The 12851-nt window shown below is 31.3% G+C and overlaps 1 protein-coding gene across 1 annotated transcript in view; it reads right to left on the bottom strand.

Moving 5' to 3' along the window:
* The window catches only part of LOC115879853 (choline transporter-like protein 1), a 62528-nt gene that overhangs the window by 15940 nt on the left and 33737 nt on the right, over window positions 1–12851 (bottom strand). The window contains exons 6-10 of the mRNA XM_030896871.1: window positions 11926–12034; window positions 7491–7686; window positions 7210–7433; window positions 2871–3100; window positions 48–229 (exon numbers count right to left, since the gene is read on the bottom strand). Coding sequence (XP_030752731.1) covers window positions 48–229; window positions 2871–3100; window positions 7210–7433; window positions 7491–7686; window positions 11926–12034 — 941 coding nt within the window. The remainder of the gene's footprint in view (window positions 1–47; window positions 230–2870; window positions 3101–7209; window positions 7434–7490; window positions 7687–11925; window positions 12035–12851) is intronic.

Here is a 12851-nt window from a genome sequence, read left to right as displayed (position 1 = left end):
ATATAATATTAATAATGTTCTCCCTACACAAATTATAATAATCCTACTTCAACTGGTAAAACTTCACTGATCCCAAGTGATATCAGGCCACTAACTACAGGTATTAGAAGTCTTGTTATCCACAAAACTAATTTGGAAATAACATTTAAAGCAATGACATTTCCCAGATGTTCCTTTAATAATGTGGCAGCCTTTTTCCCGGATGAAATAAACGGATCACCATGGATTGCTAAAAAACGCAAAACGTTATAGTTGCCATAGAGATAATTCGCCCATTTCATTCATAGATAAATGCAACAAGTTTAGATAGGAAAGCCCGTAAAAATTTTAGGTCGCGAAATTATTTTGGGTCGCGACCGTTATACGCGATCTGGCGCTGCTATAGCGGTCGCTAAGAACAACGGCAAACAAAAACAGAAATAATTTTCTCTTGTCAAAGTCAGAATCTTCAAAAATCATAATAATCTTTCAAAATCTAAACCGCTCTCATTAAAGAAATTCCGAAAAGTGTTTATAACGTACATTTTCAAAGTAATTATTGCTATCTTGTGAGTTTAATTCAAGTTTTATTTACTCCAACCGGTGATAATTGTGAAAAAGTGGCATTAAAAACTTAAAAAGCTGTGCTGTGAACTGTGAACTGTGAACTGCAAAAACCATCGTGGATCATGGCATAACGTCGGTTTCCAGTGTTTCATAGGTATTTCATACATGCGTCCTTATATAAAATAAAAAGTTTCTTGTATGCAACACACTGTATTTTATTTAAAAAATTAAACGAAAATAATAATAAATTTGAATAAACAATATTTGGCGATATAATTCCGGAAAAAGCCGAACCGCTCCGAAATTTTCAAAAGTTTTGGGTCGCGACCGTTGCAAGAATAGCGCCAAATAGTATTTACATTGTCCTTATGGGCACTTTCCAATCTAAACTTGTTTCATTTATCTATGATTTCATTCTTTAAAATGAAATGGGTGTTAAGGTCATTTAAAGAACAAAAAAAAACAACGCTTTATTGTACAAAAAGCCAAAACAGCTTCATCGACAAAGCATTCACAAAACAAAAAAGCACAAAAACAAATATACAAATAATAAAAAAAAAATGTCATTCAATACAAATCAATTCAAAAAAAATTACGTCATAAAATTACAAATAAAACATATATGGACATTGCAGAACACAGGCGTATCTAGAAAATTTTACAAAAGGAAAACCGTAAAAGGATAAAATCATGTTATATATCATAAAATCAAGAGTTATAAAATATTAAATATTAAATACTAGACCTTTAACCAGTGTGTGAGATGATCAAAATTTTACATTTTTATCAACAAAAAAGTCGTTTACCGCATATAGGGCCCCCTCCAGTAAGTATGATTTCAGAGCTTTGCAAAATGCGAGAAAGAATGAAAGTCACTTGATATTCGAAGGCAAATGATTGTACATTTTCTTGGCATTGTACAGTATTGAGCCCTTAACTAGTTCTGAGCTCGGGGTTGGCAGATAAATATCCTGCTCCGCATTGTGAGAAGGCCTCTCCGGAATAGAGAATATGTGCTTGCGGATTAAGCAAACGGATTCAAAAATGAATAAGGAAGGAAGAGTCAGTATTTTGAAATTTTTAAAGAAATTCTGGCAGTGAGTTCTACTGTTTAGTTCCAATAAGTACCGAACTGCTCTCTTTTGAAGTTTGAAAATACGATCAAATTTAGTCGCGCAGCAAGTACCCCAGAATGGAAGGGCATAACGAAGATGCGACTCAAAAAGGGCATAATAGACCATTCTAGAGGTTGATGAGTTAAGTTCCTTAGAAACTGATCTTAGCGCAAAACAGGCAGAGCTTAGTTTCTTTGATAAGGCTTCGATGTGCAAGTCCCATTTTAACGAGTTGTCTACAACAAGTCCTAAGAAATACTCTCAAAACATGTCAAGAATCTTGTCCTGACTGAAATACGTAAAATTGATCGAAATGACAAACAAAAATTGAATACTTTGAACAACAATGGTGAATACGTAAAAAGAAAAACAAAAGAACAATCTTATTACATGTTTTAAGAGGACTCTGTCTGTGAATCCTCTGTTGCAAGTAACGGCAACATGGGGTCTACTGACAGTACCGCTGGTTGGAAACACTGCAATTTTTAAATAATAAAGATATTCTCTGATTTACGTGATTCATGTTCATAATTATTATTAATGAAATAATTATTACTATGGAATAAGCTAAATAACTTTAAAAATTAAAGATAAAAATTCTTTCAAAAAGTATTTAGAAAATAAGTATTTTATTCTAGTATTTCAAATACCCTTTTCAAAAGTATTTTGTAACTGATATCTCAAATACTTTGCTTAGAAGGTACATCTCTGTCCTTATGGGATTCATATACAAGGTGGTAACAATTTCGATGCTCAACATTGGTATCTCAGAAACTACGAGAGATACGAATTCGGTGAAATGTGAAGAATATAGGAGAACAGAAATGAACTTTACGAAAGATACTCAAAAGTCACAGAAGAACTTTATGCGCAAATTGTTTAAAAAATTATTTTTTACGCGTAAAAATCTATTTGTGACACGTAAAAAAATTGTCTTACATACAAAAAACTATTGTTTACGTGTAAAAATCCATTTGTTACACGTAAAAAATTACTTTTTAATTTATTACTTTTTCAACATTTCAAACTTCACTTTTTCAAATTTTTCAATTTAATAGCTGTTAGTAAGAAGTTTTACTTCAAATATGTGCACACAGTGCACACACAACTTTTTTCATATTGTACTATTGGTGGATATAACAGCCTATTCATCACTAGCCTGCCTTGAAAGACCCTTAAATAAATACATTTTCGAAAAGCTGTACCTACCGCATATAATATAAGCGTTCCTGGTTAAAAATGACACTATCCTTTCTACAGCTTCAACGGTGTGCCTTATCAGGCATCTGAACACCACTCTTTTGAGGGCCCTTAATATTATAAATTTTGCAATTGCAACCATCCAAATAACAAAAGATCCAAAAACACAAGTGCCCAAATGAAATTTAAAGACATTTCTTACAGCTGTCAGTATATGGTGTTTCCTATAAGACCTCGCCCTAAAAATAAAGAACATTAACAAAAATTTAATAATTGTAATTATATAATCTATTGTGCCCTTCCTTGGGAGTCATCACTAGGGATCGGCAAGACAAGAAATCTTGTTTTGACAAGCAATTTCTTGTCTTGTCTTTTTCAAGATTTAAAAAAAATCTTGTCTTGACCATTTCTTGAAAGTTGATTTCTTGTCTTGATTCAAGAAATCTTGAAATTTCTTGATATCTTGACAAAAGGGGAACCCCCGCTTAAAATTGGTTTATTAAAGGGGAAACCCCTGTTTAAAAGTCGAGGTGAGATTGGTTAATGTGATGTTTATGCTTTATGCGTAAAATCAAATCGAGGGTCAGGCATCTAATTTTCAAAAACTTTGGGCTCATTATACTACAGTAGCCAAAATCATCTCATCAGATTTACATAATTTTGTTAATTATTATTATAATTATCTAATATTAAAATGAGTGATTGTGATGGTTCGTTGAGCAGCAAATCTGAGCCAATTCGTAATTAAATCTGGTTTAGAATACCTACCACCTTAGACACCTGGACGTAGAAGTTTAATTAGTGACTTTGAGAGTATAGTGACGGTGATAATACTACTACCTTTGAATAAGAAGACTAAGGAAGGAGCATAATGCTATTCATGCATGGTGGGCGGAAAAAGCGCCATAAAAGCACTCTAGGGTGGGGATCCTTGACAGTTCTGTTTGACGATTCATTTGACACATTTGAATTTGATTTGAAATTTTGTGGATTTGTCAGTCTTTACGGAGCTTATTTTATGTTATTCATTATTTATTCTACTACTGATAGTTGTATAAAGGTAGTAAATCTAGATGGAAATTGTGGCAGCACTTAAATTAACAGTGACACTATCGCGATTTATCGAAAAAGACTCTAAAATAGGTGGTTGTGTAGCGTGCGGTAGATCTCGGCAAAAATTGAGTGAAATAATGGAACAACTTTTCGCTAGTAAGTGACTATATAATATACATACGTGTAGTAAACCGATCATTTATGAAATTCACTTAAATTAACTAAATTATATATTTTTCTTGCATTTTAGCTTTTATTTATTACTTGTCAAAGATTAGATGTCAAAGAATTTAGATACGTTAATTTGACTTACCTGCTTCAGTAGCGTATCGGATGTTTGTGGTAATAAATACTTATTATAACTTATCTATTTTTATTAGAATTATATATTTTTATAACAATTTTAATAACGACCAACATTTATTCACAACGTAAAATAAAACAACAAATTATTGAGTCTACCCCACGTCTACCCTACATCATAGTTTTACATTTTTTAAATAAAATTAGAACGACACTGATAAACCGGAATTTAAGTCGGCCATATTTGAGGCCCATCGCGGTGTACCTAAGATTTTTGATATGCTCCTTCCTTAGTCTTCTTATTCAAAGACTACTACAGATAAAAACAGTCAAAACAACAATGATAAAAGCTACTCTACTTCAGTGGCGTACATTAAAATGCATTATTTTTTTTTATTTTAAAAGTTTTACGTTAATTCAAAAAGTCTGTATGCCACTGAAGTAGACCCGCTTTGCAAAGTTTTTTTTACTCTAATATCGTGGGCCATAACATTGTTGGCCCACAGTATGCCAACTTTGAACATCCGACTTTGGACGTACTTATGTCAACTTTGGACATTGGACATCCGACAAAGTGCCGCTTCGTACAAATATTTTTTGCTTAATAATTTTTTTATCCATCAATTAATTTTAAATTTACAAATACCTAAGTAAATGAGTATTTCTTTTTTATTTTATATTTTCAAGAAATTTCAAGATTTTCTTGATTTCTTGTCAAGAAATCTTGATCTTGAGAAGTAATTTCTTGAAATCAAGACAAGATCAAGAAGTTGTCAAGAAAATGACGACCCCTAGTCATCCCACGGTCTATAACCCATCGTACCTCTGTTGTAGAGGGGACAGAGTATTTCCCATTCTCCTCTGATAACAGATCCTCCTCCGAGGGTACACACCCTTCCACGATTGGAGTTTGGCCCTCCGTGCCGCCCTTCACAGTCGAGGAGCTTGCCTCCAGCTGAGGAACCCGTGAGGTGGAGGCTGGAGGATCTGTCCCCATTTTCTCCACCTCTTTAACTTGGTCTCTCCTTAGACCTGATACCGGTGTTGTCCCGTATCTATAATAGAGGATATGTCCCTCTTTCTCTATTGCCTCCTTTGATTTGAGGTCAATTCCTATTGTGAGGACCTGACCATGACCCTTCTCCCTCGAGTTGATGACTCGCCAACTCGATGTCCTTACATTGAAGTTCTGACCCTGTTCGGCAACGCAAGATTTATCCGGTCTACCATATCTTATCTGAGCTAAATGTTCTTTAAATCTAGTTAATATTGATCTTTTAGTTTGCCCAACATATTTCTGATTACAATCTTTACACAAGAAATTTTATAAATACCCGACCTTTCCAGTGGAGGTGTTTTATCCTTTGGATTACCAAATAATTGTTGTAATTTATTATTAGCACTATACACAAATTTATAATTGACATTCTTAAAAATTTCTTTTAGACCACGGGATAACACTATCAAGCGGTATTGAAAAATATTTTGACGTATCTTTCTCCACTTGAAATGTCGAATTTTCAGAAATCATTAACCTATACCTACGTTTTCTAATTATTTTATCAACTAGTGAAGGAGAATATCCATTACACTCAGCTACATTCCTAATGCAATCTCTTTCTATTTCATATCTTTCGCTGGAAAGTGGAAAACTAAGTAATCTATGGACTAAGAAATTTAAACTAGCCATTTTATGTTCTTATGGATTACCCATTGCTGTACCATTGTCTCCATTTTTGGCTAATTTATTCATGAGCAGGTTTGAAGTAGAGGCTAAGAATCAGTTTGAGTATTTTCCAAGAGTATGGTTTAGGTATGTGGATGATCTTTTTGCTGTTTTTGACACACATTCAGACACCATAGATAATTTTATTTCTAAATTAAATAATCGTTTTCCTTCCACTAAATTTACGCATGAAATTGAGAACAACGACAGATTACCATTTCTAGATGTATTAGTTATTAGAAATCATAATAATTGCCTGGAATTTGATATCTATAGGAAAAATACCACTACACGCAAATATATTCCTAATGAATCATATCATAGTGTTGAACATAAAATGGCTAGTTTAAATTTCTTAATTCATAGATTACTTAGTTTTCCATTTTCAAGATATGAAACAGAAAGAGATTACATTAGGAATGTAGCTGAGTGTAATGGATATTCTCCTTCACTAGTTGATAAAATAATTAGAAAACGTAGGTATAGGTTAATGATTTCTGAAAATTCGACTTTTCAAGTGGAGAAAGATACGTCAAAATATTTTTCAATACCGTTTGACAGAGAGTTATCCCGTGGTCTAAAAGGAATTTTTAAGAATGTCAATTATAAACTTGTGTATAGTGCTAATAATAAATTACAACAACTATTAGGTAATTCAAAGGATAAAACACCTCCACTGGAAAGGTCGGGTATTTATGAAATTTCTTGTAAAGATTGTAATCAGAAATATGTCGCAAACTAGAAGATCAATATTATCTAGATTTAAAGAATATTTAGCTCAGATAAGATATGGTAGACCGGATAAATCTTGCGTTGCCGAACATGTTGTTGATAAAGAACATTGTATAGATCTTAATAATTTAAAATTAATTAAACAAGTCTCAAATTACAGGCAATTAGATGCATATGAAAGCATCAGAATTAATAAATGTAAAGATAGTATGAACAGAGACAACGGTCCAATTCCTTCAAGTTCTTTGTTCCTACCACCCTAGTGGCGGAAATTTAACTGTTACGCTCGGTGGGCTCTGACTCGGTTGGCTAGATCTTGCCACGCCCACTCGGTGCCCACTGAGCGAGTATATAAATGCTCAACTTGTAGATTGTATTTTAGTTTATAATCATCTGCTGATGATGCTAACATGGTTAGCGAAACGCGCGTCCAGTGTAGAAGTAAAAGTGTTTTGGTGTATTGTGGTGATTTAGTGTTTTTATTTTGCTGTGTAACACCAAAGGTTCCAATCCTCAACTATAATCTATAAATACCTGGTAAAGTATCTGTTTGCAACTGCTCCGGCAACAATCATATATTCTATGGCACCGATAATACGGTATAGCCAGGAATATACACTAAAAGTATAAATAATAGTGAATGACAAAACACTAGTTATGACATGATCGCTCGACTGAGATATCCAATTCCCCGATGTAACCATACATGAAAGTATCACTCCAAAGATTACTGTAAGTGCTGCTGTTGTAAGAAAATTCTAGAAAAATATTAATAATGACCTTTAATGAATTAGAATCGAGAAAATAATACTTACAATTACTGGAATAGAAATTAGAAGAGGCATATCAAAGATAATTATCGAAGCTTCTTGAATTATTTTGATGGTAAATTTAATCTTATGTCTTAAATATATGATTACTATAAGAAGAATTTTTACACATACTGTTAATATTAGACCTCCATAAAAAAGTATATTTTTCATATCTTCATTCGCTTGAAAGTAGTATATCCTAAAACAATAGAGTCTCTGTATCTATTAGTTCTGGCTTCGCCATAAGCAATGACCCACCAAAGTGGAATTAGTAAATACAGAAAAAAAAAAAAATATATTTTATACAGGGTGGCGCACCTCATTCGCCTCGGTTGGTTATACGAAAACGGAAAGATGTAGAAACAAATTTTTTATGGGTATATTATATGTAGAGAGGCAATGTGCATAGTTTAAAATTATTTTCAAATGTACAGGGTGTGTCAGAATTAAGATCCATACTAAAGTTATATTTTTTCTTATGGAGCACACACCCGGTATTTTGTTTCATTTTTGGATTCTTGGGCATAAAATAAGGCATTTATTGTAAGTGTAAAGTTTATTTCTCTGGCTTGAAAGTCAGCACAAGAATTAATTCTGAAAAGTAATGTACAAGGTGTTGACAAACTTTTGTATTATAGCACGCATATTTAAATATCTTTAAATATCTCAAAAACCAAAGCTTTTAAACATATCAAACCCTTATAATAAATGCCTTTTTTTGGGCCCAAGAATCCAAAAATGAAATAAAATACCGGGTGTTCCATAGGAAAAAATATATAACTTTGGTATGGATCTTACTTTTGAAACACCCAGTATATTTTAAAATATTTTTAAAATGTGCACATTACCTCCCCACATTGCCTCACATATATATAGTCTGTGAAACGAATAACTTTGAATTTGACAGTTCCCGCGGGCTTCTTCTTCTTCTTCTTTTTTTATGATGGCTCTGCTACAAGGCAACCGCCAGCTCAATTTGGGAGTGACCAAGATGTTGACTGGCTCTAAACCATATCAAGGCCACTGATTCTTATCTGAGTAAAATGTATAATGGGTAAATTTTAATATAACTAACTTCTATGAAGGTAACCTGTGACCTGTGACTGTATTCCCGCAGGCTTTTCTAGTGTTAATTTTATTAGGGTAGCAACTTGCGGCCATGCTGACGCAATGCCGTCTCTAATAGAACAGCCTCGGAGCGAGATTCATGACGTCACGCTTGTTAGATACTACGGATTAATAAATATGTTGTAGAATACATGGAAAACATAATTATTCCTCGTATTTTTGGTTGCATTGATTATGGCTGAAATCGTACTCCATAGTCAATGTAGATAGTTTTAGTGTTAAGAATAATAATTTTAAAAAATATGTGGTCGTCTTTTGACAAGTTTATATTAATTTATTAATTGCAGTAAACATTATGTGGTGTTAGGTTAGGTTGTGAATATTTTATATGTAATCTTTTGGATTATATTCGACACTATTTTTTTCATATGACACAATACTGATAAAGGCTATAATGTTAGCCGAAACATTTTTTTAAACCAAAAAAAAATAATGAAAACCCAAATGAAAACTTAATCAGCGTTTTTCCCGAACCTAAATCCCAAAAAAATCAAAAATTTTAGAATAATTTTACATATAAAATGACAGCGATCTTTATTTCATAGCCATCGCTGACGCCTTTTTTTTATGATATTGTATTATTTGCAAATATATAATTTTTTGAACATTGATACTTGCAAAATATACATATGAATTTTGTGAATGCAAATAATAATACATCACTATTAGTAGATATTGAATGTTTTTTGTTAAATTAGATCGATTTTCAAACCCCAAAATTTATAATATATTTTACATTTTACCCATTATCTTATGTACCTATTCATTATAATATATTGTAAAACATTTGCTGCATTTGTATTATTCATAGTTTATTTGTCAAAGTATTTATTGCTATAAATAGGTATATATATATATATATATATATTGTATTTATTAAGTATATATTATGTATATTTCATGTAAACTATATCATTTTTAAAATACAAACCAAAAATACGAGGAATAATTATGTTTTCCATGTATTCTACAACATATTTATTAATCCGTAGTATCTAACTAGCGTGACGTCATAAATTTCGCTCCGAGGCTGTTCTATTAGAGACGGCATTGCGTCAGCATGGCCATTGGTCTGATAATTAGAAATGTCAAAAGCTGATGACATTTTACTTTTGACAATTATTACATTTTGTGTTGATTTTTGCAAGAAAAGGAAGAACTGTCACTTGTTTTATTATTTTCCTTTTCTTTTTCACTCAATTTAAAGAATATTAGTAACTTTTTTGATAGAGGTATTTTATATTTGCCATGTTGGTAAAAAATAACGGTCAAAATTCAAAGTTATTCATTTTATAGACTATACCTATAAAATATTTTGTTTCTACATCTTTCCGTTTTCGTATAATAAACCGAGGCGAATGAGGTGCGCCACACTATAGCGATACCAACTAAACTTTTACTCCAAAAAAACCTTTATGGGTATTTCGCCACTGCACTGCCAGAAAAATCTAGAAAATAAAATAGTTATTTTTTGTAAACACTTCTGCGTTAAACCTAAACGGACACTGCTTGTCAGAAGTTATGTTTACAGTAATAAAAATTGACTTAACAAAGAAAAAAATGCTTATCGTTTCGGAAAGTTTATCTCTTTCCGTCGTCGGAAGCAAAAAAAATATAAAGAATAAAGAAAAAAACTATTTAAATATTTAAATTCAACTATTCGAGAACACTTTACTTTTTTTTTAAAACAGATAGGTCTACAAGAAACCGTTGACGTTCTGTTAAAATGACATTATATCAAGTTGAACTTCAAAATTAACAATTACTACCTGATAACAATTATTTAATAAGGTGAAACCAAAAAACCCAAAACTTTCTGTATGATTATTTTTAAATTTTACGTGTGTTATGTTTATTTATGTTATGTTCTTTAAAATCAAAGAAGCGATTGTATGTCCTAAAATGCTTAGTTTCGGAGATACAGGGTGTAGAAGTTTCATTTTTATCTCGACTTTTTCCATATTGTTGCGCACACTGTGGTCTAGAGAGGGCAGTTATAAATATACCAGTGCAGTTGACGCGCTAAAATTCAAAATAAATTCTTAGTTATAAATCGTTTGTAAATAGTTCTATAAGTATTTTATCGTTATTGTTTTTGTTAATTAGTGTTAAATAAATAGTGTTTAAATAAATTGTGACTTTCTATCCACACGGAACCGACGAAAAACGTAACAATATAATTTCTGAAGTAACGTCAATAATTGGATGAAAATTATTTATGTGTAATATTAGTGTCTAGGTGTTTTTTGACATGAGAAATTTTATTTTGATGTCAATATGACTCCTACTTGTAGAGGGCGCCACCTAGATATTTTTTAACTGGTTTGGAGAGTAATAACTTTTAGTCCGTACCTGTATAAAACTACTGAGTGAAAAAATATACATTTCCGTTATTTTTTACGTAAAAAATGTCACTTGGTAAAAATCGCTACGAGTAATGATTCTCGAGATATTTGGAATCGAAAATATCAATACCTGTCATCTTTGACATAAATTAAATATGTTGACTACATAGTTATTAGACTAAAATCATAAATTTGAAATATTTTTTCTGCCAAAAGTTCAAGTTCAAACTGTTTTATCGTTTATCGAAGAAAAATTTATGATTAATTTAAAGAAATAAAGAAGTTCGGAAATTTATAATTTCAGTCAATTAAATCTGTAACGTGTATTGACTATTTCCATTCTAAATATCTTGAAAACGGTTGCTCGTAGCGATTTTTACCAAGTGGCATTTTTTACGTAAAAAATCACGGAAATGTATATTTTTTCACTCGGTAGTTTTATACAGGTACGGACAAAAAGTTATTACTCTTCAAAACAGTTAAAACACATGTAGGTGGTGCCCTCTACAAATAGGAGTCGTTTTGATATCAAAATCAAATTTTTCATGCTAAAAAAACTCCCAGACACCAATTTTTATCCAAATATTGACGTTACTTTCGAAAGTATGTGGAAAAAATCGAAATAAAAATGAAACTTCTACATCTCAGAAACTAAAAATTTTAGAACATACATTTATACAAACTTTTTTACTTATTTTTATCTGCAGAATATGCTGCCGAAGTTTCCAGAATACATTTCGGACCACCTTGTATATTTAAAATTAATTTATTTTTGTTTCCTTAAATTGTTTTTTTGTTTTGATTAAAAGAAAATATGTAAAAGTGAGCAACGATGTCCCGGTGAAGCTTAATCACGTGACTAAAAGTTTATTTGGTATGAACTATACGTATATACGATCGTATGGTATGATGATATATAACTTTATAATAGATTTTAATCTACAATAGTTTAAAAAATGACTTACCAAAAAATAATGAGGATAATATACAAGGCGATCATAATGCTCACAATCATGCTCCATATCAGACATCCGGTGGCATGACGAAATAACATAAACATCACTGCAGTCACTACTGTAAAATATTTAATTATTTTAATAATTCATATTCAGATTTAATTCATATTCAACTGAACCAGTCTGATTTAAAGAAATATTCTTTAAATGCATTTATTAAAACCTGGTTTATTTTAAATACATATTTTGTTTATTTATGATTTTTTTACAATTTTTTGTTCACTTCCTGTTTCACGGGAAATTATTATAACTTTTGATTTTTAAATGGCACCCTCTGTATTATTTTACTTTATTGAATAGGAAATGACACTCTGAATAGAATGACATATCATATACGAGTATGTCAACTTTTGGCATTCTCGCTTAAAAAATCGTATTTTAAATTTCAATCTGGAGTGCCATATGGCTATGTTAAAAACACTAATTTGTAATCAAGGAGCCTTAGAAAAATAGATTTGATCGTCTAATGTTTTTTTTTGAAAGATGGCCAGATCCTATTTTTAATCATAACCTCGATCATAACTCAATTTTTTCAAATGGAACGAGGGTGACTCATTAGCATATTTGGAAAAAGCATTTTTTTACAAATAATTTGGTACCACAAACTTGGTATATCAAGTCAAATTCTCATTACATCTATGGTCATGGCACACTAAATTGGAATTAAGAATGTTATTATTTTTTAATTGAAAATGTCTAAAGTTCATGATAATATGTCATTCTAATCACAATGTCATTTTCTATCAAATGAAGTAAAAAATACCGAAAGTGTCATTTAAAAATCAAAAGTTGTAGTCATTTCCGGTGAAACAGGAAGTGACCGAAAACAATTGAATATCTTAATCAATCCTAATTTATATTATACAGGGTGAGTT

This window comes from Sitophilus oryzae, unplaced genomic scaffold, assembly GCF_002938485.1.
Source record: "Sitophilus oryzae breed Bouriz unplaced genomic scaffold, Soryzae_2.0 scaffold_158_pilon_pilon, whole genome shotgun sequence".
NCBI lineage: Eukaryota > Metazoa > Arthropoda > Insecta > Coleoptera > Curculionidae > Sitophilus > Sitophilus oryzae.
Note: the sequence above shows the minus strand (reverse complement) of the source record. Positions and strands in the feature narration are given on the sequence as shown.